The sequence below is a fragment of the Microtus oregoni genome, unplaced genomic scaffold, assembly GCF_018167655.1.
Source record: "Microtus oregoni isolate MIOR12 unplaced genomic scaffold, Mior012 000049F_ref0000343, whole genome shotgun sequence".
In the NCBI taxonomy this organism is placed as follows: domain Eukaryota; kingdom Metazoa; phylum Chordata; class Mammalia; order Rodentia; family Cricetidae; genus Microtus; species Microtus oregoni.
Genome location: NW_024543223.1, coordinates 3,817,713 through 3,845,284, shown reverse-complemented (window position 1 = coordinate 3,845,284; position 27,572 = coordinate 3,817,713). Strand labels below are relative to the sequence as shown.

The 27,572-nt window shown below is 42.9% G+C and overlaps 1 protein-coding gene across 3 annotated transcripts in view; it reads left to right on the top strand.

Annotated features, from left to right (window-relative positions):
• The window catches only part of LOC121436483 (DNA polymerase nu-like), a 137,837-nt gene that overhangs the window by 94,304 nt on the left and 15,961 nt on the right, over positions 1-27,572 (top strand). For 2 of the 3 annotated variants that reach the window (XM_041636431.1, XM_041636430.1), the window contains 2 exons: positions 19,442-19,524; positions 23,774-23,905. In XM_041636431.1, the coding sequence (XP_041492365.1) occupies positions 19,442-19,524; positions 23,774-23,905 (215 nt within the window). The remainder of the gene's footprint in view (positions 1-19,441; positions 19,525-23,773; positions 23,906-27,572) is intronic. The other variant, XM_041636432.1, reaches the window with a different exon arrangement.

The following is a 27,572-nucleotide window of genomic DNA, read 5'->3' as shown; positions in this document are numbered from 1 at the left end:
ATGTTTAGATATGATAGATGGATAGATAGATAGATAGATAGATAGATAGATAGATAGATAGATAGATATGAGAGGGAGAGAGAGAGAGTGCAATTCTTTTAAAGTCCGAGTAGTATGTTTATACACATAGAGGAGCTTATCTAAAATGTATATGGAAAGCATGGGGGGAAATGCTAGACCAGCTACAATGGTCACTTTACCTGGTGAAATTTAGTGTACAGTGATGAACAGATAGTGATGTTGTAGAGGACTGGAGACACAGACTAGCAAAGCAGGAATGAGGCACAGAACAGTCCCTCACAGGCATGCTCAACTGATTTTTAGCAAAGGTTTAACATGAGACAGAAAATCTTCCTCTCCAGATTTGTGTCAAGCTTATCACACATAGAGCTGATGTGAAAAGTTCATGTCTGCATTGGATATTATGTGTCTTTTCTGTATTTTATTAGCTTGTAATAGTTTAGTGAAGAATTTCCAAAATAAGAGGCTTTTAGAATTTGCATGATGTTTGCTTCCAGCCTCCACAGCAGTAGTAATGTCGCATTTGTGACTTATACTATAATTAGTTGCTGTGGAAATGATTTTTATGTTCCAAACAGAGGACCAGAATAGCACATGGTAAAAATGCAGATCAAACGTACTTAAGAATGCCGGCAGCTTATAAATGCTCTGTTGTTCCAAAAGCAACAAGCAAAAAAGCAAGTAATCAAAAATATGTAATAGCATTTTTCAAAGAAGTAACAGTTTCCTAGGAAAACTTTGGAGGACAGGGTTTAGAAGAAGTCATGGAGATCGCTGTGATCTCAATGATGGAATGTAGCAATGATAAAAAAGATGCTGTAACAAATGATTCTGGCTGTGGGGCAGGAAGTCTGTAAGGTGTCCTGCCTCTCTCATTTATCAGAAATCAGTTCTTAAGATGCTACGCTAACAAAACGGTCCTAACTTAGGGTCAGGTGCCCAGCAATGAGGAGCTGTCCTTTGGAGATGGAAAGTGGAATTGGGTATAACTCTTACCTATGATAGCTGATAAAGACAGTTGCAGTAGTAAACTTGTGGCTTTCTCTCAGGCAGAACTAGGCAACAAAAGTCAAGAAAATGTTTTGATAACTATTGCCTGCTAGTGGCAAAATGGAAGAAACAAAAGAAGCCAACTCAAGAATCAAGTGGCCGGTATATAAGTGGACATGAAAGAGAAATATGAGATTCCAGAAATGTGCCTTCTGACTTGAATATAGTAATGATTCTCATCTTTAGCCAGTGAAAGATAAGCCTTAAAAGGCCTGTGGAGCCGGGCGGTGGTGGCGCACGCCTTTAATCCCAGCACTCGGGAGGCAGAGGCAGGCGGATCTGTGTGAGTTCGAGACCAGCCTGGTCTACAAGAGCTAGTTCCAGGACAGGCTCCAAAACCACAGAGAAACCCTGTCTCGAAAAACCAAAAAAAAAAAAAAAAAAAAAAAAAGGCCTGTGGACTAAAAATATAAATCAAAGGTATACTCCTGATGCTTACTACTAGTAAATGGGGAAAAACTGGGAGACACGACTCTGGAAACAGGACAGTAAAGAGTAAACTTCTACAGCTCTCCCACAAATTCTCAATTCCTTGTGGTGCCCAGAATATGTAAAAAGAAGACACATCTCTTAAGTTGTGAGTGTTTTTTTTTTGTTTTGTTTTGTTTTTTTGGGGGGGAATAGAGAAGACTGGAGTTAAAGGGAAGGAGCTGATAACATTTTTGAGAGCTGCACTTCCTATAAAAACACTAATGCTGGCCAAAATATTCTGTGACTATTTGAGACATAATCCTTGAGCTTCTAGTTGTCTATGGGCAAGAAGCAAACTGAGCTCTCCCACCCTACTCCATCCCTAGACATCCCATGTCTTCCTCTAGGGCCTAGCCTGCTGATGCCCACCAGTACCCGATACTTGTTTTTCTGCAACCTGCAAGATCTAGCCTGGGTCCCACATCCTGTGCTCCTGCCTAGTCCCACCACCTCCTCCTGCACCACAGTTAATTAATAGCTTGGTTTCCATCAAGACCTGTATTGACCCACAGGACCCTTTACACTGTCTGCACTACCCCATTCTATAACCAGACTTCTCATTTCCTCCTCCAGAATCTAGCCTGCTGAGTACCCCTGACCTCCTCATCCATGCCTTTTCTACAATCTGCCAGATTTAACCTGGGTCCCACAACCAGTGTAGCAGCCCAGTCTGGGCTTCTCTGCCTTCGCTGCAGAGGATCTCTGAGCTGGGGCAAGTATCCTGCCTACCTATCCCTGAGACCAAGGGATTTTCCCATGTCGTGTTCAACCTTTCCACACAGACTTTCAGTCCCCACACTCCCCAGGTCAGAACAGGAAGCACATCCTGTAAACCAATCCAGTTCCCTCTGCCCACCTGACTACATTCCACCCAAGACACTTCCAACCTCTAGATCCGACCCAACCCCCACATTCTTTCCCCCATCCTGATATATCCATAACGAACTCAAAACTAGCAAAGAAAGTCCACATGCCCAGATCTCGTTAAAGGAATACCAGCAATATTAAAGATGAAGCCAGCATCTTCTCTCCAATATCTACTAGTAAATAGTATATAGTACATATATATATATATATATATGTATGTATATATGTTAAAGGAAAAGTGATAAATATCCTCAAAAATTCAAGTTTAAAGAAGATACAAAGAAACAGCTCAATGAAATCAAGGATAAAGAACTTAATGAGAATAAATACCTGATTGATGCCCAAAAAAATACAAACATAAGGCTGATGGAAATGGTGAAGACAATTCAGGATATAAGAACAGAATTGAATAAGGAGAATTCAGAATAAGAAACACTGAAGAAGACTCAAGCTGAAATGAAGATGGAATTGAAAAGCCCAGTAGCCCAACTAGAAAATCAAAGGAACACCTTACAAACAGAATGAATCAAGCAGAAAACAGAATATTGGGTCTTGAAGATAAAATAGAAGATCAAAGCCAATTAATCAAGGAACACAAAAAATTAGGAAAAAACAGGAAATATTAGTCACTATTTAAAAAAAGCTTCAAATTATAGTCATAGATGAGGGAGAAGAATCCCAAGTTAACAGCATAGAGCACATCTTCAACAAGATCATAGAAAACGTCCCTAAACTACGGAAAGACACACTCATACAAATGAAAAAACGCACACAACACAAACAGACAAGACCAGGAAAGAAAATTGCCACAGTATATCATATTTAAAACACTAAGTATATATAACAAAGAAAATGTATTGAAAACTGCAAGAGAATAAAAGGTAAGTCACACATAAAGGAAACCCCATCAGAATAACAATTTATTTCTCATTGGAAACTTTAAAAGCCAGAAGAGCCTGGAGCAATTGAACTCCAAGTCTTAAAAGACTATGACAGCCAAACTAAAATAATATATCCATCAAAACTATCTTATATGATTTAAGGAGAAAGAAAAATTCCCCATGACATAAACAGTCTTAAAAAACTATACCCAACAAACCAAACCTAAGAAAAATACAAGAAGCAGTATTTGGGACAGAAGAAAGACTGTAGAAAGAAATACAAAGTCATAATTATTAAAACACAAAATGTCATTGAGAACACAAACAACATCACAAATTAATAACACAATCAACACAACTAGCACATTTCAGTAATAATTTTAAATATCACTCTCCTCAATTCTCCAATCAAAAGACACTGACTAAATAGATCAAGAAACAAAAATTATCTATCTGCTGCCTCCAAGAAAGACATTTACAGCTGGATAGTAATGGTGTATGCCTTTAATCCCAGCACTTGGGAGGCAGAGACAGATGGATCTCTATGAGTTCAAGGCCAGCCTGGTCTACAGAGCAAGTTCCAGGAAAATCAAGACTACGCAGAGAAGCCGTGTCTCGGGGGGGGGGGGGGGGGGAGGAATTACTTTTAAAGATAGGTGCCACCTTAGAGTAAAAGGATGAACAAAAGTATGCTAATCAAATGGGAATCCAAAAAAATTGTTAGCCTTTTAAAGAAAAGAGCCCATGAAAAGTGATTCTAATCCCTAGAGGAGGGAAGAGAGACCACTTAAACTTTTAATTAACTTGTGGCTTAGCATGGCATCAACAGAAAGCATTCTGAACCTCAACTTCCAAGGGCAATGGTGGGGCAGAAAAACTGAGAAGATCTCCACCCATCTCAAGTGGTCCAGCCTCTTTAAATCAAGATACAGAAAGTCAGGCTGGGACTAGAGGGCAAAACAACTTTTTAGAAACCCAGAAAACTGCAGTTGGTTTGTCACAGGGGGAAAGATCTCCTATAATCTGAAAAGCCGACAGCTCTGCTGGGAAGCTCTAAGGGTTCTATGCTGTAGACCTCAGAGAAGGACAGTCTCTGGGCCCACTCACAAAGCAATTCAAACCAGTAGTGCTCTGCATCAGACTATGATTGCAATGAAGTCCACACCCAACCTAACCACAGATTAATCAAATTGTGGCCTGACCGTAGTGTGCCTTTTAAAGGAAATAAATATTGCCTCAGCACTGTAAAATGTAGCACTGTAAAATGTGCAGTATATAATAAGTTAAATAAAGGGAAACAGGAAATGTGCCCTGTGATCAAGAGAATAAACATTCAGTAAAATCAGCCAAAGAAACAGTCCAGACATGAAGTTATTGAGTGTTCTTAAAAATTGTTCTAAAGATGCCAACGTGAGTAGCTCTTCACAGTTGATGACCTCTGGAGGCGTGGTGGCAGGGAGCAGAGGGGAAGTCAGTTTTGTTTAAAAGTATGGCCACTGGGAGAGGGACCATGCACCAGTGGACAACCCAACAGCCATGGGCAGCACAAATTGGACTTGGTGGGTTTTTTTAAGAGGGCACAAAAGTAGAAGGATGGACCTAGGAGCAATAGGAAATAAATGTGATCAAAATCCATTGTATGAAAGTTTCAGATAATTAGTAAAACACTATATTAAAAGGGGTTGAGGATTTAGATCAAATCCCTGGGTTCAGCCCTCAGCTCTGAAAAACAAACATGTATGTAAAACTCCAGGACAACTCTGAGGCCTCTCAGCCTTAGTGCTTTCCCCATCCTGGGAACCTAACAACTACACATGCACGTACTGGAAAGTTGGAGACTCTCCATCTCCCTGTGTCCTTGTGGATGTTCTCCAGATAGAGCTTAGTTCTTAGAATTGGGACAAGATACCCCCAGATGTCCACAGATGTTTTGACTCAGTCCCTGGGAAGGGGTCAAAGTAACCCTCAAATGTTTCCTCTTACCTCACCTGATCTGGTAACCACTCTCAAGCCTGGGCTCAGACCAATTATTGTTAATAGCCCTTTGAATAAGCCAATTCTAATAGTTAAAGAACAATCCCCGAGTTTCCCTCCCCCCTTGTTTCTATGGCTTTTTACTTTAAAAGTAGCTTGTGACAGTCATTTGGGGTCTTTTGGCTTCTCAAAAGCTTAAAGACCCTGTCACGACAGAATTAAATCCTCTTGCTGTTACATCAACTGCAATGTGAAAGTGGTCTCTTGGGGCAACTCCTCCTCAGTGGTTGGACTTTAAGGTCCAACAATATATAGTATATTTAGTATAATATATATTATATAGTATATGTATAATATTATACTAAAAAATATGTCTGGCATGGTGGTGTGTGGCTTTAATTCCAGCATTTAGGAAGCAGAGGCAGGTGGATCTTTGTGAGTTCAAGGCCAGCAGACCTACCTAGTAAATCTCTGTCTCAAAAGACCCAACCAGATATTTAGATGAAAAGTGCTAAGATGTGACGAACTTTAAGAGATACACTAACACTGTAAAAAGGGATGAGACATTAAAGTGAAGAACACTATATCAGAACAAGAATAGAAAATGCAGCTTAGGTCAAGTGTGGTGGTGCATGCCTTTAATCCTATTACGCAGGAGGCAGAAGTAGGTGGACCTTTGGGTTCAAAACCTACCTGGTCTACGTAGTGAATTCCAGTCCAGACTACACAGTGAGACCCCCATCTCAAAAGGAAGAAGAAGAAGAGGGAGGAGAAGAAGGAAAAAGAGGAGGAGGAGAAAATGCAGCTTAGGAAAGAATCCATGAATCTATGCTGGTTTACAGAGACAAGAATTAGGCACAAAGAGAAAAGAAAAACATGGACCACTTAAAACCCATACATGGGATAAAATAAAATAGATCAACGAGGAGAGGAGAGAATTAAGGCAAAGTATAATAAATATGGCTGAAAACATTCACATATTGATTAATGATAATAATTTACATATCAAAAAACTTTAAAACATCCTAAATATTCAATGCAGAGAAAGTCACACAATGGGCAATTATTAAAATAAAAATTGTAAAGACCTAAGACAAGAATAAAATCTTAAAAACTAGCAACAGAAGGGAAGACACATTGACAGAGGAACAACAGTATAATTACATCAAAAACAGTGGCAGAAGATACTCGGTTAGCATTCAAAGAATGCTGGACAGTCTGGGATTCTCTATCTAGAAAGTTACAAAGATTAAAGCAAAAAAAGACATTTCAGACTTGCAAACATTTGGAAGTTTGTCTAAGTACTTTTGTACTACTAGGATGGCATAAAGTTCTTCAGACTGAAGAGAAGCAAGATCACACAGAGGACCACGTCTTCAGGAAAGAATAGAGTTCTAGAATGAACAAAGATGAAACACGTTCCCCTTTACTTTACACAACTTGTCTTGCATGATTTATGTTACTCTATGTGTGGTTATTTGTAATATTTGAATTCTGCGATATCTTTTTTAAGTTTAGAGCACAGGCAGAAATAAAAGATAAAGACACCAAAAGCAAAAAGGGTGGTAGGGAGCACAAGTGGAATTCTGCTGGCTTAAAGGCCCTACAATAGCCATGAAGTAGTGTTCTGGTACTTAGAGGTAGGTACAGATCTTAAAGATGCATATGTCATTTCTAAGGTAAGACAATGCTAAAGGACAGCCAGCTAAAATATTGATGGAAGAAGTAAAAAGAGGTATTAAAAACTTGTGGTTCACCTAAAATGATTCCAGAAAGAAGCAGAACAAAATGCAGATAAGATAAATAAAAACCAAATACTAAAATGGAAAGATTAAACTTAATAGTATCAATAAACATTAAATATAAATAAGCTGAAAAGGCACAAATAAATGTGTATCATGTAATCATAAATATATAATTATTTCTCCTATTCCCAAATGTGGGGATAGAGGAATTTTCAATATCAGCAGCAAATAAAAACACATTTTTCTCTTTTTTTAAGAAATCTTCCCCCTAACACCTTGTGATTGCTGTTTTGTTGGCCCAGTGTCCCTTTTCTGCTGGAATGACAGGCACTCAGGCCCCAGAGGACTGTGCACTACTCCCCACTTTACAAGGCAGTCGGGAGACTTTCTGCTCAACTGACCTATGGAGTCTGCATTGCCCCACCCACCACGCCAGCCAGCCAGGTTTGAAGGAAGGCTCATTCTCTGGCAGTGATCATTTCCATCAGAGCTAAAGATCTGCTCTGTTCATAGAACGATGCCTTTCTTCCTTTGTCTGATCTGTTCTTGTCTACTTCTCACGCATACTGTAAGACGTCAGCACTATGGATATGTAGCTTAGTTGCCTAGCATTCAGTAAATCCTGGGCTGTGTCCTCAGTAAATCAGGCATGGTGGCTTACTCTTATAATCCCAACACACAGGAAGTAAAGACAAGAAGATCAATAGTTCAGTTGTCTTCAGCTTTGTAGTGAGTTTGAAGCCAAGTTGAGAAACATGAGACTCTCTCTCAAAAAAAAAGTTAACAAAACCCAACATTAGCAGCAATAACAAATTTGTGTATTTATATTCAGTTCTTAAAAGAGAAAACTAAGCGGGGAAGTGGTGGTACACACCTTTAATCCCAGCACTCAGGAGGCAGAGGCAGGCAGATCTCTGTGAGTTAGAGGCAAGCCTGGTCTACAGCGTGAGTTCCAGGACAGCCAGAGCTACAAAGAGAAACCTGTCTCAAAAAATTTTTTAAATTATTTTTATTATTTTAACTTATGTATACATGCATGGATGTGCATGTGTATGTATGATTATGTGTGCACATGAATGAAGGTACCTGTGGAGGCCAGAGCCTTTATATCCCATAGGAGTTGGAGTTACAGGAGGTTGTGAGGCACCTGATGTAGGTGTTGGGAACTGAACTCAGGTCCTGTGCAAGAGCATTAATTGCTCTTAACCACTGAGTTTTCTCTCTAACCCTGTATTCGGAATTCTGAAAGAACCTTGGCAGAAAAGAAGATCAAACCTTACATGGCACTTTAAAGGAGACTATTTAGACAGCCAGTACAGTAAGAAGTGCAGACAGATCCAGTGGGAGCCACGTGTCCAGGAAGGGCAAGGCAAGAGCTTAAGGCTCAAGGCAGCAAGATTGCTGTAGCTACACAGGAAGGGCAAGAAATCCGACTTGTGCTTCCCACTCCCTCCACTCTGTGGGTGAGTTGTTGGCTGAGCTCCAGAGGTCAGTGCTGCAGAAACAGTGACCTGCAGGAATGCAGAGGTACGGAGACACAGCAGTGCAGAGCTCAAGAGAAAGTGGTCGGAGTCAGAGAAACAGAATCCACCTGGAAACTCTTCACTGTCAACGGACAGAATGCTAGAATCCTGAGGAGGCATACCTTCGAGGGTGTCTGTGAGGGCATTTCTGTAGTTTAGCTGAGGAGAGACTACCCTAAGTGTGTCCATACCATCCACGGCTGCAATCACAGACTAAGTGAAAGGGGAAGGCAAGCTGAGCATCAGTTTGCTGAATGATTCTATGTCAACTTGTCACAAGCTAAAGTCATCTGAGAGGAGGGAACTCCGACTGAGAAAATGCCTTCATAAGACGGGGCTCTATGTAAACCTATAGGGCATTTTCTTAATTAGTGATCGATGGGGGAGGCCCAGCCCATGGTGGGAGATGCCATCTCTGGGCTGGTGGTCCTGGGTTCTGTAAGAAAGCTGGATAAGCAAGCCATGTTTAGCAAGCCAGTAAGCAACACCCGTCATGGCCTCTGCATCAGCTTTTGCTCCATCTGTTTGAGTTCCTCTCCTGTCTTCCTTCAGTGATGAACAGTGATGAAACGATGAATGGTGTAGCCAAATAAGCCCTTTCCTCCCCAACCTACTTTTGGTCTTGGTGTTTCATTGCAGCAATAGAAACCCTAACTAAGACAATCAACATTCATGTATTTCTACATCCCGACTGTGAACAAAAGTGACTGGACATTTATTTCAAGCTCACCCCCTATGCCTTCCCAACCATGATAGATCCTATCCCCTCAGACCATAAGCCAAAGTAAACACTTCCTCTCTTAAGTTGATTTTGTCATGGATTTTTGTCACAACATGATAATACAGAAAATCATTACAAAGAGGTAGAGTTGAGGCTGTAGCAAACCTCACCGTACAACTTGTGGGCCATTGGAATTTGGCAGGATGAATGAGGAGGAATATAGAATTGAAGACTGGAAAAACCTACAATGCTGTAGGCAGAATTTACTAGGCCATTCTGGTGAAAGTGTGGAAGAGTGGAAAACTGAAAAGAATGTGGGCAGTGGAAGCCTGGCTCACAAGGTTTCCGAGGGGAAAAACCTCTGATGGAAACTGGGGTAGAGGCTGCTAGGTCACAGTTCTGGCAAATGATCTGGCTAGTTTGTCTGTGTCCTGAAAATTAAGTGAGGCAGAATGCAAAAATAATAGACTAAGTCACGTAGAGGAAATTTTAAGGCAGCATAGTGTTTGAATTAAGGCATGGCTCTTGTTCTATACAGTTACTGGGGCTTGGAATGAGAAGTCAAAGCAGGAAGGTATAGAAAATATGGAATTTGGGGAGTTTAAAGTTGCAGACAAGCCAAGTGCAAAGAAAGCAGCTGTAACTGATAGAGTTCTGATGAAGAGAAATCCGAGTTTCTGCATTGGAACAATAAGAAAGATGCTTCGGGGCAAGACTGCCAGTCGAAGGCACCAACTTCTGAAAATGCATATCCATCAGAAAGGAGAGAGTGAACTGAGCAGTTGAAGGGGTTCCCTACTGGAAAGCAACTGTCTTAGGAAGTGTTTTCCCTGATTTAACTAGCAAGGCATACAGAGACTACTGTAGCTATGGTAGAAGGGGGTTAGACTACATCTGGAGCTGGCCATAGAACTTGGCGGCAGCCTCCCTTGGTGCTGGTTCGCTGAATACATAAGTGAGGGGTCATGGAGGCTTGCATCAAGCAGGGTCAGACCCTGCAAGATTCTGAGAAGCCATTGTGTAAGCCTGTGAAAGTAAAGCTTCAGTTCTGAAACCAGACTGCAATTTTATGTTAGTATTAAAGCAAAAGACAGAGTCACAGAGATCACTCTTGCTCGAAGAAATAAGGAGAAGGCTAAAAACATTCTACTGTGTTTGCTCACATGAATAAGCAGTACTTGAAGGTTTCCTTTGAGACAGAGGACTGTGGAGTGATTGCTATGGGTCATCACTGTGAAGCTCATCGGGGAAGCTTGTCAAAACCATCAAAACTCACTGGCTCATTTCATGATCATCATCATCATTTTTGGGTCAGGGAGTCTAGCTAGATCCATGTTTTAGGTGAGGAATATAGAGTGACAGGTTGTTAGAAGACTTGACCACTCTTTACATATGTGTTGAATTCATACCTTTCCCAGTTCCAGCCCCATCTTCTACCTTGGATTGTGCCTGGCCCTACAAAGTTAAATATCCCTATGGCTGCCACCCTGAAGGCATGTACACTTACTTGTGCACAGGTACACATGAACCCACACATGCATATATGCACACACACAGATATTCCTTACTCTTCATAAGTATGTGGAATTCTCTTGTTTGCTGAACATCCTTCTTCTCTCTTGTATGCATGTATTTATACTTTTTTTCCTTTGCTTTATTTACTTGTTTGTTTGTTTGTTTGTTTGTGACAGTGTGTCTCTATGTAACAGTCCTGACTGTCCTGGAACTCCCTCTGTAGACCAAGCTGACTTCAAACTCAGAGATCCTTCTGCCTCTGCCTCCCAAGGGCTTGGATTCAAGGTGTGCACCACCACCACCTGCCTCTTTTGCTTTATTTTAATAATGTATCTGAAGCAGAAAAGATAGATGTGTGTTCCATTAATGTCGACATTGACCAAATGTCCATCGAATGGCTTTCAGGAAGGGGCTCTGTGTTTCACTGTTGTTTCTGGCCAAGAAGTATGATAGCATGGGAAAGGCTGAGAGGTTCTTGTCACCATCCAGTAAGCGTTAGGGAAACGTCAGTAGAGATGGTGGGAAGGTCCAAACTCTGGTGGTATTAGAAGGTGGAACCAACAAGAACTAGGAATGGCCTGGATGTGTGCGTGCAGGGAGGGTTCATGCACTGGTGAAGGAAGTGAGTCCGTCACCACTCCTGCTCCATCCTCAAAGAGATGACAGGTAACTATGGTGACAAGATGGGAGCTCAGAGAAGGATCTTGGGGAGAGAAACTGGGAGCTATTCAAGTGGTAAGTATCAATGGTTGCTGTCAGGCTGTGCACACTTCTGAAGGAAGCCAGTGGCTGTGCCGGTTCTCTCATCTGCATGCACATGGGTGTCAGCACATGAAATGACAGTGAGGGCTATAATCTGTGCGTCAGTCACTTCCTTCCATGGCCACAGATGCAACTGTCACTGCTTATGTGATCTGATGGGCAGGAGTGACCATGTGAAGTTCTCAGTTACACAAAAAAGACACTGTGTCGCCTGTGTGGCTCCTTGTAGGAGATTTATTATTTGTTAGGGGCTCCAGGACTGGAGCTGTTAGAGAACTCAATGGTGGGTCTTCAAATTTGCTTTCCTACAAGATAGAACAAGTACATTCATCCACTGTCAGTGGACAAATGGGGCATTCACTGTAGAAACATTCTGGCGGTTCCGCTGAAAGCTAAAGAAAGTACCATGTGACCTGAGAGTAATGAAAAATGCTCATTCAGACTCATGTGTGAATGAGTATCCATGGTGGTCTTATTCATTCAAATGGCAGTTTCAATGAGTCCTGGCCAGGCATTTGTAGAATGTCCTCAGCTTGATGCTTATAATAGGATTATGAACTGAGGAGGAGGATCACAGTCTCACGACATCACCTGAAGGACACTCTTCAAGAGAACTTGTGACTGTTGATATTAGTGGGCTACAGAGGTGTCTCTACCCTGTGGGAAAGGAATTATGAAGCTCAGTCTACAACTGAGGGGTAGACAGTGATGCCCTGCCTTCTTAGTTCAAAGAATGAACATAATTCATACTTCTTCTACACAGGGAATTTGTCTGTTCTTGTTTATTTATTAATTTATTCAGTTAATTATTTGTCATCTGGGCTCATGAATATTCTATTTAGGTTATAATCTAGAAATGCTTTTGTTTTGTTGTTTGATTTATTCAGCTGGCTCCTGTGTCCCTTTAACTGTACTTCTTTAAATGTGTATGTGTGTGTGCGCGCGCACATTTGTGTGCATATGTGTATACCTACTTTCTGGCACTACAAGGTTTCCCAGGCTTCATCTAGTATGTTTCCTGCCTCAGTGCTAGAACCCTGTTCTCTCTATAAGAAGGTGGTGTTAGAAGCCAAACTCTAGGCGATGGGTGTGTGCTTTGCTGTTGGGGAGTCATTGCTTCTAGTCCCTCATCTAGCAGTGGAAGGAAATGCATGTGTGAGTGTTCCCTGTACGTACATATCTATCTATAAGTATTTTTATTAACCATCTGTAGTTATATAAGGTTTAATGTTTACTAGAGACTTGGGAGTCTTTAGGCATAGAAACAAAAGACATGAGACCAAGGCCGCTGTGCAGGAAATACTGGCAAGGCTTAGGGGGTTCACAGCTCTTTACTGGCAGGCAGTTCCCTGAAGAAAGGCTTTTATTGCTGTGCCGGGTTGGCTATCAGCACTCATCATCTTGCCTAAGACCTTTAGGTGCTGAGGAGTACAAAGTGAGGCAGAGGCTGCAATGTAGAAAGACCCTCTCAAAACAAACAAACAAACTAACAGACCAAATTTAGTCTCTATCTAGAAACTAAAATTCACAGAAGAGGAATCTTAAGGTAAAGAGTCCATATATACTGTAAGGATTTCTTTCAGAAAGATATTAATTTGATTTTGTATCAGAAGTGTATATGAACATGTATCAGAAGCACCACCCATTATTATAAGGTATTATATTGCTTAGTTTGGTAGGTAAGACAATTCTTTTTTTTTCCCTTTGGTTTTTTGAGACAGGGTTTCTCAGTGTAGCCCTGGCTGTCCTGGAACTCACTCTATTGGCCAGACTGGCCTTGAACTCACAGAGATTTGCCTCCCAAATGCTGGGATTAAAGGCCTGCACCACCACGCCCAGTGATAAGACAATTCTTAATGAGTATATTTACATTTGCTTAATTGTTTCAAGCCAAATTTTTACTTATCATTGATCATTTATTTCTCTTCTATTAATTGCTTATATGTATAATTTGCTCATTTTGTCATTTGTATTTTTGTGACATCTGTGATTTCTTATTCCTTTGGCAGATGTAATGCCGATTTCCCCCAGTGTTGTTTTTTTTTTTAAGATAGATAGATAGATAGATAGATAGATAGATAGATGGATTTAGTGTTCTATCCGCACGCTAGAAGAGGGCACCGGATCTCATTATAGATGGTTGTGAGCCACCATGTGATTGCTGGGAGTTGAACTCAGGATCTCTGGAAGATCAGCCAATGCTCTTAACCCCAGGGCCATCTTGTCAGCCCTTCCCCCAGTTTTTTACTGGCCTTTATTTACATTTACTCCTGTTCTGGAGACTAGGCCCACAGCCTTACATATACTAAGCAGATGCTCTATCACTGAGCTTTATCCCTAGCTCTGTAGAAAGAATTGGTTTTTGCCATGGTCATAGTAAGTTGTCCAGGTTGGCTTCAAATGCTCTGCATAGGTCTAGGCAGCCTTGAACTTACCATCCGTCTACTTGAGCATTCTAAGAGGCTGGGTAATGTGAAATTATATACTCAAAATTTTTATTTTATGCCATCAAGTCTATTGACTTTTTAATGCTGCCTTTTTATGCTGAGGGCAGGCAGGTTCTCACTGTGTTGCTCAGACTGAGCTTAAGTGATGGTCCTCCAGCCTTAGACTTCCAAGTAACTTGTAAGTCTACACCACCATGCCCAGTGTGATGGTGAATATCGATTGTCAGTTTGACAGGATTGAGGCTCACCTAGGAGACACAAGTCTAGGCATGTCTGGGGGACTTTGATGTTAGATGTTTGTGGACTGTGTTAATTGAAGACCTGTTATAATAGGTCAATACTATTCTGTAGTCTGGAGTCCTGGATGAGTAAGGAGAAAGCGAGCTGAAACCAGCATTCATTTCTCTCAGCTTCATGAGTGCACATGCAATGTAGCCAGCTGCCTCAAGTTCTTGTTGCCAGGCCTTCCCACCATGATGGACCAAAATAACAAACTCTTCCTTCCTTCCTTAACACTCTGACAGGTATTTTATCATCACACAAGAGATGTAAGCAGGGCATCCTGCTTGCTTTTGTCTCCGTATCTTTTTGTTTTTGACAGGGTTTCTCTGTGTATAGCTCTGCTGTCCTGGAACTCTCTCTGTAGACCAGGCTGGCCTCAAACTCGCAGAGATCCCCCTGCCTCTTTCTCCCAAGTGCTGGGATTAAAGGTGTGTGCTACCACTACCTGGTGCAAATTGTTCTGTTTAAATGTTTGCTCCAGACAACACATCAAACAGGAATCTGCCTTCGTTCATGAGCTGCTGGTACAGAGGCCTGAGTGAATCATGTCCCCAATTAATGGTGTAGTATCATTGGTCCTGGAAAGACCCTGTGATAAGATTGTAAACAAAAGAGTGTTTCATGGGGCTGGAGAGATGGCTCAGTGGTTAACAGCACTGATGGCTCTTCCAGCGGACCCAGGTTCAATGCCTAGCACCCACACGGCAACTCACAACTGTAACTCCGGTTCCAGAGAATCTGGCACCCCCCACATACATACAGGCAAAATGCCAACGCACATAAAAAAAATTTTTTAAATGTTTCATAAAAAATGCTCTTGGTGGAAAATTTGTAGTCCAGGTAGATAGATTTGGGCAGGAAAGAATGAAAATGAGGAAATCATCAGAAATGGAAGCTGTATATCAAAATATATGAGGCAAAGTAAAATCAGTGTCTACAGTGAAGTTTGTATTTCAGAAAATTAAAAACAGGCATGAGAAGTTTCAGCTCAGTAAGTTGACAGGCAAGGAGCAAACAGACAAGAAGGCAACTGTGTTAGTGTTATGTAATTGTCACAAAAGCTGAGATCCAACTTCTACAGAGGAAGGTTTGTTTTGGCTCGCAGGGTCAGAGGTTAACCCCATGGTCTGACTGCTGTAGGCTGACAGCACATCATGATGGAAGCATGCGGTGGATCAGCATCATTTGCTTCATGACAAGAAGGCAAAACAGACGGGACCAGAGCCCCCAGGCTCACCACAGGGGCTGCAGGGAGGGCACAGCAGTTAGAGCTGCTCTTGCAGAGGATCCAAGTTCAGTTATTAAGTGGCTTGTAGTCAACTATAGCTCCAGCTCCAGGGGCCCAGTGCCCTGCCCTGACTCTGATGCAGCTGATCTCACACGTGCACATGCGTATAATGTTTCTAATCTTTGACAAAGTCGCACCAAGGCTAGCAGGAAGCTTCTGACACATGGCCGTTGGAGGAGCGTTCCCGATCTATTAATTATAGAGACCTGACACAAATCAAGGATGGCATAGAAAATAATACATTTAAGTACTTATTTTTATCCTTGTCCTTAGTTTCTAAGTGAGTTATTGTTTCCTAATCAAGTATATACAATATGGATCATTTGTTTTGGAATTAAAATTGAATACAATACATTTTAAACATTTGTTCTACCTGCCTATCCACAGATCTATCCTATACTAGCCCCAGGCCTATCCCAGCCCTGTCCCAGCCCCGTCCCAGCCCTGTCCTGTCTAGTCCTGTCCAGCCCTGTCCCAGCCCCATCCCAGCCCTGTCCAGCCCTGTCCTGTCCAGCCATGTCCAGCCCTGTCCTGTCCTGTCCAGCCCTGTCATGTCCAACCCTGTCCTGTCCAGCCCTATCTAGCCCTGTTCTGTCTAGCCCTTTCCCAGCCCTGTCCAGCCCTGCCCAGCCCTGTCCTGTCCAACTCTGTCCAGCCCTGTCCTGTCCAGCCCTATCCTGTCCAGCCTTGTCCAGCCCTGTCCCAGCCCTGTCCAGCCCTGTCTGTTGATACTTAATGAAGTTTCAGTGACTGAGAGGGTAGTTTTAGTTTATGGGTTTCTGGTTACTAATAGCTTGAGCTTCATTTCTTTGTTTAGTTCTTTTTCTCTGATTTTTGTTTGCTTCCTCACTTAATCTATATAAGTTTTTAAGAAGAGTATGTTATAATGTTTGTTATGGGCCTGGAGTGATGGGTAGGGGTTAAGAGCACTTGTTGCTCTTGCTGAGAATCCAGGTTCAGTTCCAAGCACCCACACAGAATTCTCAACTGTTGGTAATGCCAGATTCAGAGGAGGATCAAATGCCCTCTTCTGGCTTTTGCAGGTACTGCATGCAAATGGTGCACAGACACATGCAGCCAAAACACCTATGCAAACACACACAAATTTTAATGTCCAATTGTAATTGTTGACCTAGAATTTTCTTTCTGTAATTCTATAAAACTTATATAATGTTCTGGTAGAAAGTTGGAGTTTATATGCTTGAGAGATACAGTTTGTTATACTGTTTCTTTTGGTAACCATCTTTGCCCCATTCTTGCAAAAGATTTTTTTGCCCTCGTTTCCTTAATATTTAAGTTCTTTGTTTGCTAGGGATACAAGCTCTTCCTCTGTGAAATGTGTTAAAGATTTTTTTCCCACTATGTGGTTAATTTGGCTTTACATGTGGTATCTCATGCCATGCAAAGATTTGGTGTTTTGTAGGTACAAGGAAGTAATGAAATTGTTTATTCTTCATGCTGGCAGTGTAGCCTACTTAATAGATTATTTGCTTAATGTGCACTAATATGCCATCTTTATAATTTCCTTTCACATTGTTTCGGTTAGCTTTCTTATTTTTTATTGTGTTTTGTACTGAAAATATTTTAAAACTTTCTTAATTATTTATAGAGGGATTTAGGGCTATGAATTTTCATTGCTGTTTCCTATATAACCCATTAGTAGATATAAATTGTTGCCATTGGAAACTATGTCATTTCTGTTTTTATTTCCATTCATAGAAAAATGCTTTACTTTGAAAATTGTTGGTATTAATGCCCGTGCTATCAGGATCCTGTTCAGAAAGCCCTTTCCTAGGCCTGTAAGTTCAAGGGAATTTCTTACTTTCTCCTCTGCCAGGTTCAGGGTATCAGGTTTTATGTTGAGATCCTTGATTCGTTTTGAGCTGAATCCTGTGCAAGGCAAGAGATACGGATCTAGTTTCATTCTTCTACATGTAGCTATCCAGTTGACTAGCACCATTTGCTGAAGTAGTTGTGTTTTCTCCAGTGCGTATCATGAACCTCTTTTTGGAAAAATCAGGTGACTGTAGAAATATGGGCTTATATGTGGGTCTTCAATGTCATTCCTTTGGTCAGTTTGGTATATGTTTTTATACCAGTACCATGCTGCTTTTGTTGTTGCTGTTGTTTTTTTTTTCTATATCTCTGTGGTATAACTTGAGATCAAGGATGGTGATACCTCCAGCAGTTTTGTTTTTTTAATTCAGGATTCTTTTAGATATCATAGATATCATGAGTCTTTTGTATTTCCATATGAAATTTAAGATTATTTTTTCAATTTCTGTGAAAAATGAGTTAGAATTTTGATATAGATTGCATTGAATCTGTAGATTGCTTTTGATAAGATGACCATTTTTACAATATCTATTATTATAAATCCTAGTAATCTATAGGCATAGAAGCTTATCTCAATGGCCCCACAGCTCTTTATAAAATCAAGTTTAAGGATGAGATAAACAAGTATATAAAACAGCACAACAGAAAAAGGGGAAGCTACAGATGTGTTGTTACTTAGATAGAAATTGGGTGATCAAAATGAATGACATCTAACATGTCAGTGGAAGTGCTGGGGGAGGCAGCACCCTGGAGCCATCCCCCACAGACACACTGAAAACTCAAGCAACGCCTGCTAAAACCAACTTTGCCAGAACCCTGGAGAATAGGCAATGGTTTACTCCCACCAGACAAATGCTGGAAAAAGGCATCTTGAGAATGGAAGGAGAGATTTGTGGTCTATTCTGCCCTGGCTTTGCCTCAGTCAACCCCCTGTGGCAACTGCATGTTTTCCTCCTGCATAGAACCTGGTCCCTGGTTCTGAAGGGAGCAGTGTGCACCTCATTTGCAAAGAAGTGTAATGGTTTCCATTCTCGCTTATTGGAACTACCCGAAGGACTGACTGACAAGGGTGCTTATCACTTTTTTGTATGTGTGCCTGATACAGAACCCAGTGCAGAGAAGCAGTGGGCATCACTCAACCGCATCATAAGGCAAACAAACAACCTGCAGCTGTCTGGGGCAAAAATAATAGTTGAGGTAAACAAGAGCGCGCAAGACTGGGGTATCTGGGAAAGAGATGCCTCGTGAAGTCAGGTCACCTTGTAAGCTAGGAAATCTAGAAAGCCTCAGGCATCCCAGGGCAGGTAATGTGCTAGGAAAAGGCCTAAGAAAGGCTGAGCCCTCACCTTGATGTGCAGTGTAAACAGGAAGTGAAGGCTAAGACAGTTGGGAATACCATGACCACAGGAGCCCTACACAGAAGCACAATCACAAACGTTGAGAGAGCCTTCTGTCTTTTCGGTGCTTGGATCTGTGCTTATTCTGTCACTGAGGCTGGTGTAGATGCTAAGGATGTTTTCAAGAGCAGCAGTCAAGGGACGCTCTTCTTAGGAAATGCACAGCAGGGAAGAGAAACTCTTGGGGCTCTGAGCTTCTCAGCGATTTCAGCTTTAATCTCTGAGACGCTGGTTCACAGGCAGTCCGATGTAGGCCTCACCCTGTTCTCTGTGGGAGATCAAAGCAGCAGCTGGTTGTCCAATTCTGTGAGGGACTTCAAAGGACTCAAACCAGCTCACCTCTGTAATGACCACAGTTGTGGCCCAGGCCCTGGCAAACACAGGCTCCCCTAAAGTTGGATGGACATTCTTTTATAAAAGCAGTGTTTGGTTTTGATTTATGGGCACACCAGAATTTGAGGGCCACGGCCTCACTGGTGGTGTCTGTTTGGGAGTCTTAGGTGGATGCTGCACACATTGCAAGTCTCTGCTGCCCACTGGACAGGCCGGGCTTTAAATGGTGGTTGGCGCCAGGGGAGGCAGTGTGCATGTAATTTGAGCTCTGTCCCTCTGCAGACGGTGCCGACGACAATGATGGATAATATGCCATTTTTCCATGCAGGAAGGGCATTCCCATGGAGCATGTGACACACGTGGACAGAGAACAGACCAAAAAAGTGGTGTACTCTGTGGTCTATGGAGCAGGTGAGCCATAGGGAAGGGCTGGGTTCTTGCCAGTGACTGTATGCCTACATTTAAGTGGGCCATGCTTCAGAGAAATCACTGAGGCTCTGCTGGTATTCCGCTTTCCTCAGCTTCTGTTTCCTGCTGGCCCCATGGGCCTCTGGCATAAACAGCCTGCACTGGCACCACTTCACATGTCAAAGCCGCTGGCTGCACAGTACCACCTGAGCTCATCTGTTAGGGTAAAATGCCCATCCTGAGCACGAGCCCAAGAAGCTAGGAGTGCTCATCAGTTCTGCCTGCTAACTAGTGCAGAGAAGCACAAAGCACCCACTGAACAAGCAATAATCCTTCGAGAACATCAGATCATATGACGTGGAAGCCAGTAATCAAACAGGAGGAGGGGACAGTCATGCACTGGTGGTCTCCTGTCCCATTTCCTCCTTAGCCTCCCCCTTACTACCTCTCCTCCAGACCTCAGGGGTTTCTGCCCTGGAAGAAAGCTGCCTTCTTCCAGACAGATTAGAACTTGGTACCTTGGATGCTCCTGCAGATCTGCCATAAACCCCAGGTCTATGCTGCAGGTCTAACGCTGCCGCCACCCCCACCCAGGCTCAAATCCCAGTCAATCCTGCCAACTCTTGACCTGCTAAAGTCACAAGAAGCCCTGTACCTCTTTGCCCATCCCCTTTGCCATAAAGGCTCTCATAGGGTTGCTGGAGCTACAACTGGCACACTTACCTCACACCACTGTCATCTGCTTCCTGATTGTCTGGGTCCTGTTTCAAGGGTGAGCTATGTTGCTAAGCTTCCAGAGGTCTCTTGACCCTCCAAGCTGGAGCTAGCTCAGTAGCGAAGTAGGGTTGCAGGATGAATGTGTGATTCTCCTGAGTGTTGCCTGGCCCTTGCCCCTCTAGTACCAGGGTCACCCCTCACCACAAGAGTTGTATCGCAGAGAAAGATGGCCTCACAGCACCCACTGGCTCCTTCCGAGTTTCGCTTTGTGTTTTCTGGAGAGGAAGAGCACCGCACTGTAAATAAGCGTGAGTCATTAGCCGTGATGCTGGTGAGGGGTAATTTGCTGCTTTTAGCCCTGTGGTGACAGGGGCTCCCACCCTGAGCTTCTATCTCTGTTGCTCCATTGTTCCTGCTCCACCTGACAGCTGGAATTACTGTGTGTCTGCTGTTCAGTTCCTGCTGTCTCTATCCCACCCCCCTTATTTGAGCCAGAACCTTGCTGATGAGCAGGCTGAGGGCATAAGTGAATCACCAGGTCCTAGTGCTGCTAGGGCCTTGGGAAACCCAGTGGAGGAGCTTTGGACAGGCAACTTGTGCTAGCATACAGGAGTGTGTCCACAGAAGCCATCTCTGAACAACCCAGCAGCTGCCATAGTAGTGCAGAGCCAGGGAGAAACAATTCCAGTGCAACCTTCAGAAATCAGTTATGTGATCACTGTGAGGACTGCGATGAGCACAGAAGGGAAAGCCACAGGTCTATGACACAAGCAGAGGAGCACTTGGAAGAGATGTGGGTGTGCATGCCCAACCACCTGCAGCATATAATACGACTGCCTGCCTGACCTCCTATGACCTCAAATTCATGTACCCCTGTGTTATCTGGGATCTCGACCCAAGCTGGCTAACAAGTCCACTACCTCTCCTGTAGCCAGCTGAATTCAGCATCTGCCAACTTACTGGGCACCTCCTCATCTTACTGGGCCTGCAATAGAAACCCCAGCTAAGACACTATCCTGAGGTCAGTAGGACCCTAGTGTCTTCTGGAAGTCATTCCTTTTTTTTTTTTTTTTTTTTTTTGGTTTTTCGAGACAGGGTTTCTCTGTGGTTTTGGAGCCTGTCCTGGAACTAGCTCTTGTAGACCAGGCTGGTCTCGAACTCACAGAGATCCACCTGCCTCTGCCTCCCAAGTGCTGGGATTAAAGGCATGTGCCACCACCGCCCAGCTGGAAGTCATTCCTAACCCCAAGGCTTGCTGGGCTTGTGCTTTCTAGGGGTTAGCCTAGTGCTGAGTCCTCACCATGATTCCTCAGTGAACTCCATATTCAGCTGTATAATCCACTGGTGCTTACTGGATGCATGCAGAATGCCAGACACACCACCCTGCGCCAGGAGGACAGTGGATAAGGGCTCAGACTGCTCCAAGCACCTAACTCTGTCAGGAGAAACCAAGCCTCATACTGAGTGCCCAAGGAATTGTATTTATGATGGAGCCCAGAGCAGCAACACCTGGACTGTACGGGAAGTTCTGTTCAAGTAGACCAGACAGCATTCCTGGGGCTCTCTGTGGCTAGGCACTTGCTCAGCCCTTGAAACAGAAGTGCCCTAGTTATATTTCTGTTGAAAAAAAAAACCTGCTGGAAAGCAGCTTAGGGAAGAAAGGTTTAATTATACTTATAATTCCAGGCTACAGTCCATTATTGTTGTAGGGAAGTTAAGGCAGGAACTTAGGCATCACATCCACAGTCAAGAGCAGAAAGAGATGAAACACATGGATCCTTCCTTGCTGCTGGCTGGCTGTTCTCTTAGACCATACAGAAGCCTTGTCTCTGGAATAGTGCTGCCCACAGTGAGCTGGGCCTCCCTACATCAGTCAAAACTATTCCCTATGGACATGCTCAAAGACCAGCATGAGCTTAGATAAGTCCTCAGCTGAGGCTCTCTTCCCAGGTGGCTCTACTTTGTGTCAAGTTAACAATTAAAACTAAGGAGCACAATCTTCCCCTCAACTTGGCATGCAAGTGTTGTAACTTTCCACTCCTTGACCTGGAGTGCATTGGTGTTATGCTTGCATATATCCAACATAGTGTTGGATCCCTTGAGACTGGAGTCATAGACAGTTGTGAGCTGCCGTGTGGGTGCTTGGAAATGAACCTGCGTCCTCTGGAAGAGCAGCCAGTGTTCCCAACTGCTGAGATATCTCTCCAGCCCTCATATTAATTTTATACAATCCAATTCCAAAAACCTCTGAAAGTCTTCAAAAATTCCAGCACTCCAAAAGTCCAAAATCTATTTTAAATTTTCGTAACTATAAGCTTCTATAAAGACAAAAACAATTTTTATATTTAAATGTTCTTTCAAAAACAAAACAAAAGCTGTCATTAAAAATCCTAAAGGTTTCCACTGACTAAGGCCAGGAGAGGCCTCACTAAAGAGGGAATCAAAAAGCGATTCTGAGAGGTTAGACAGTTCCTCTTCTAAGGATCCTTCCCTGTTTTCATAGACACAGAACTCAAGCCCTGAGCCATGGTTTCTAGGACAAGTATCTAAAAGCCACTTAGGTGTCCTTTGTGTTGGCCAGTTCAAAGCTCAATGTGGTTTCCTCTTGCCCTAGTAATGACCTTCCCAGAAATCAACTCTTGGAATCCCTCAAAATCAACTCTGGTCACCCCCAGAGCCCAGGACTTTCCCCCCAATACTACTGTTAAGCAAAGGTCCTGGTACCTATTCCTGGGGGGGAATAAAAGAAAACGATTACATGTAAGCACCAAATAGAAGCCACACTTGGCTAAGAGTTTGCTTCATAGGATTCCCTGACTGATCTAGGGCTAAGGCTTAGGCTAAAGACTGTTTCTCAATTCATGAATGAAGAAACAGATTTATTGAGAGTTAAGCAACTTACCCAAGACCACCAGAACCTCCTGTGGGTGACAGAGCTGAAGTCAGACCCAGGCCTGTGTATCCAGTACCTGCACCCAGCCAACTTGAGGCTGCTGTGCTGTGCTGAACCACCTCCACCAGAGACCTTCACAGCTTCCCTGCAGCTTCTTCACAAGAACTTTGCCTCTTTCAGGAGCAAAACACTGATCTAGGGCAAAAGCATGTACTCTAAAATAAGGATGCTAAGCATAGGGGCTCCTGAATGCCATATCTCCACACTTACTAATCAACTCTGCCTTCCTTGTTCCTGTGGGCCCTGCTGCTTCCCCCAGTCCTACATTCAGATCTTTCATTGACTCAATGAGAGCAGTACTAAGTCTGCCTGAGCCCAGCTTCACATGCAGCTCCTGGCAGGCCTTCAAGACTGCAAAGGACAGTGTTTAAATGGTCCTCTTCAGGTCAGCTGCCACCCAGCACCTAGTGTGTAAAGCCCCAAACTAGTATTATCCAAACCAGCCACATAAGACCCACACCACCACTGGGCCCTTATTGGCTGCTTTGTCCCCGAGGCGTGCAGTTAGCTCATTTCCACACCCTGTTCTTACCTAATGTGGGTTAGACCTGAACTCTGGTGGCATGTCTTCCTGATTCACAGGGAAAGAGCGGCTTGCTGCTTGCCTTGGCGTCACTGTTTCAGAAGCCACCCACTTTTTGGAGAGATTTTTGCAGAAGTATAAGAAAATCAAAGACTTTTCCCAGACAGTTATTGCCCAGTGTCACCATGCAGGTAAGCCAGCTTCACCGAAGCCCTCCTTCTGCAGTAGACAGTGGTGTCCACAGATTCTCATTCTCTGGCTGTGTGCATAGACAGACAAGTGAGTGTCTATCTGGCTTGTGTATGGGTTACTGAAGTTGGGTGGAGGTGGATGGGAGAGTCATCAGCCCCTGGATCAACAGGGCTAAAAGACTCCATGTGGAAAGGAAGGGGTTAGAGCTAGGTGCTGCTGTCTGGGGGACCAGCCTCCATCAGCACAGGGCTTTGACAGGAATCCGCAGAGTCGGCAAGGCTAAACTTTTCTCTCTGAGGGGAGTTAGGGAGAAAGGCACAAACTCTTTTCATGTTTTCCTTCTTTATTCCTATTCTTTTTTCTCTCTCTCTCTTTTTCCTCTCTGTCTTATCTCATGTTGTTTTACAGCTTTTACACCCCAAAAGAATCTTCCAAGCAGTACAGGAATCAAAACAGTTGCATTCCATTTCTCAAGTGAATGCTTATAGATGAAAACATGCTTTCCATCTCCCTCACATGATTAAAGTCATTCCCATAACCCACGTACAATGTATCTAGATAACAAGCAAGCAAGAGGCATTGTTTCAGTCAACCTTTTTCACTGACAGCATGCAAATTGTGGTTACAAAGAAAGATTCAATTACTTAATTATGAAAGGTGATCTTAAGCCAGACGGTGGTGGCGCACGCCTTTAATCCCAGCATTCAGGAGGCAAAGGCAGGCGGATTTCTGTGAGTTCGAGGTCAGCCTGGTCTACAAGAGCTAGCTCCAGGATAGGCTCCAAAGCTACAGAGGAACCCTGTCTCTAAAAACCAAAAAAAAAAAAAAAAAAAAAAAAGGTGATCTTATTTATAAGGAATTTTGAGGGAGTTACAAAACAAACTTTTGTACACAAAAACAGTCAGCTGAACTTCTAGTTTTCAGGGTGCACACCCATTTATCAATAACAAAGGGTTGAGGTCAGGAATCCATGCAAGAAATCAATCCTCACCTTAGTTTATTAACCAGATTTAGCAAGGGGAGCTAGTAACAATCAGGCTGTTTTGTGTTTTTGACCCTAGCATATGAGTCAGACAGTTCAGCTATGTGTCTTTGTGAACCTTAGCTTGTTTTGGAGTTACTTATTTTAAAACTATTAGCAAGGCATCTGGTCTAACCTGAAGCTATAATGACGCTTTGTTTTAGCTAATGGTACGTGACTGTCTCCTTTTAGCTTTAAGAGAGTTAGAGCAGCTGGTTCCTGGACTCCGGTGTTTTCCTTTCCATCATTAGCCTGAGCACCTTCTGAAGTGGGCTCATGAGTCACAGCTACGAAACATAGTTTTGTATTTGCTTTTATTTATCAGAACATGATATAAGCTATCATTTTTATCAAATTAGACAGTACAGCTTAGGGAGGGGTCATCTTCTTACAGTCCACAGGTAAAAATGCCCAGTAGAATGGGGTATTTCCAAGATCTAAACACACTATATTACAGGCAGTGGCCATCTCCCCATGTCAGCTCACACCATGCTAGATTCCTTCTGCTGGCTGACACCTGGGACCTCAATTGCAACTCACTGCTCCTCCGGTAGGGCCCACGGCAACTAGGTTCTGCCTGTAGCAAAAAATAAACAAGCTTGAATTAACATGATAACTACACATATAGGTAAAACTAGGCAGGTAAAGCCCTATGCCTTAAAGCCTGCTGGACTTGGTGGCGCACACCTTTAATCTCAGCACTCAGGAGGCAGAGGTAGGTGGATCTCTGTGAGTTGGAGGATCACCTGGTCTACACAGGGAGTTCCAGGACAGCCAGGACTTACACAAAGAAACTCTCCCTCAAAAAAAAAAAAAAAAAAAAAAAAAAAAAAAAAAGACCCTGAAAGTGGAACATATATTCCTGTGAAAGGCTTGTAACCCATTTATACAGTATCTTCACAAATAAGATATATCTGTGAACACAGCACAATAAGGATGTAGCTTTATACACTCTGTGAGATGCCATCTGTCCTCTATTTGTTTGGAAATACATTAAAATCCTTTGTAACTTTATATTTTGTATATTTGCATGTGCGTGTGCATGCGTGTGTGTGTGTGTGTGTGTTTATTCCAATAAAGCAAGTCTCATCAAAAAGTGAGATTTACCTATGTATCTGCTTTATTTGGAGATAAAATAATATTTTTATTTATTTTTTAAAATATATATTTATTTAATTTTCATGCGCATAAGTGTTTTTGCTTGCATGTATGGTGTGTGTGGTTGGTGTTGTGGAAGCCAGAACAGGCATTGGATCTCCCTGGAACTAGAATTACAAATGGTTGTAGGGCACCATGTGAATGGAAACCAAACTCGGGTTCTGCAAGAACAGTCAGTGTTCTTAACCACTGAGACATCTCTCCAAACCAAGATTGGGTTTTTTGTTTTTTTATATAAAGATTTATTTATTATATATACAACATTCTGTCTGTGTGTATGCCTGCAAGCTAGAAGAGGGCACCAGATCTCATTACAGATGGTTGTGAGCCACCATGTGGTTGCTGGGAATTGAACTCAGGACCTCTGGAAGAGCAGCCAGTGCTCTTACCCTCTGAGCCATCTCTCCAGCCCCTAAGAGTATTTTTAAAAGAAATATTTATAGCCGGGCGGTAGTGGCACACGCCTTTAATCCCAGCACTTGGGAGGCAGAGGCAGGCGGATCTCTGTGAGTTCGAGACCAGCCTGGTCTACAAGAACTAGTTCCAGGACAGGCTCCAAAGCCACAGAGAAACCCTGTCTTGAAAAACAACAAAAAAAGAAAAAGAAAAAGAAAAAAAGAAATATTTGTAACTATGGATTCAACACACACACCAAAAAATAAATATATATATATATATTATAATATTATATTATATATAATAAATTTTAGGAAAGAGCTGCAAAAATCACAGAAGGAAGAAAATAAATGGATGATCACATATTAACAACAGACAGCAGGATTAATGACTGGTGCCGAGATAACACTCACAAATCACTATTAACAGGATGAAAATTGAAATTGGATTGGACTGGCAGGACTTTCCATTCCTAAACATGAGCTCTAGCGTGTGCTCCAGGGTACAGCAGACACCTGCAGTTCTCAAGTGCCCTCAGGGCCTCAAGAGATTATAGCCTGGAGCCTGTGCTTGTGCTCATAGTTCTGGGCAGCCACCTCAGGCTTGTCCTTGGCCTGCCTGCAGATGCCATCAGCAGCGTTGGTGCCCAGTCAGAGGGATCCTCCACAAAGCCCCAGCACAATCAGATTCCACAGCTCGCTACTCACTTAGACGTTGTCATTGCCCCACATCCAGCAGGTCTCCATCTGTCCTGACTACTGTCCACCCGGAGTCTCAGGAGAAGTTAAATTACTGTCTATTTGAAGTGATGCAATAGTGATAGTACCCAGTGTTGACGAGAACTTATGAAGCCACTGTCTTCTCACATACTACAGATGGAAATATAGACACAATACAGACTCTTGAGTAACGCAGCTGCACACTGCGGGGGGGGGGGGGGACCTTTAAATGTTGCCCATTAAGCTACTCAAGTAATCTTCACAATAATTAAGAAGTGGGTGATGAATAAAAAAATGGGGGTGAGAAGAAGTGGGTGATGGTGCTGCCCCCATTTTACAACAGAATAAAATGAGTCAGCAGGAGGTCCAGGC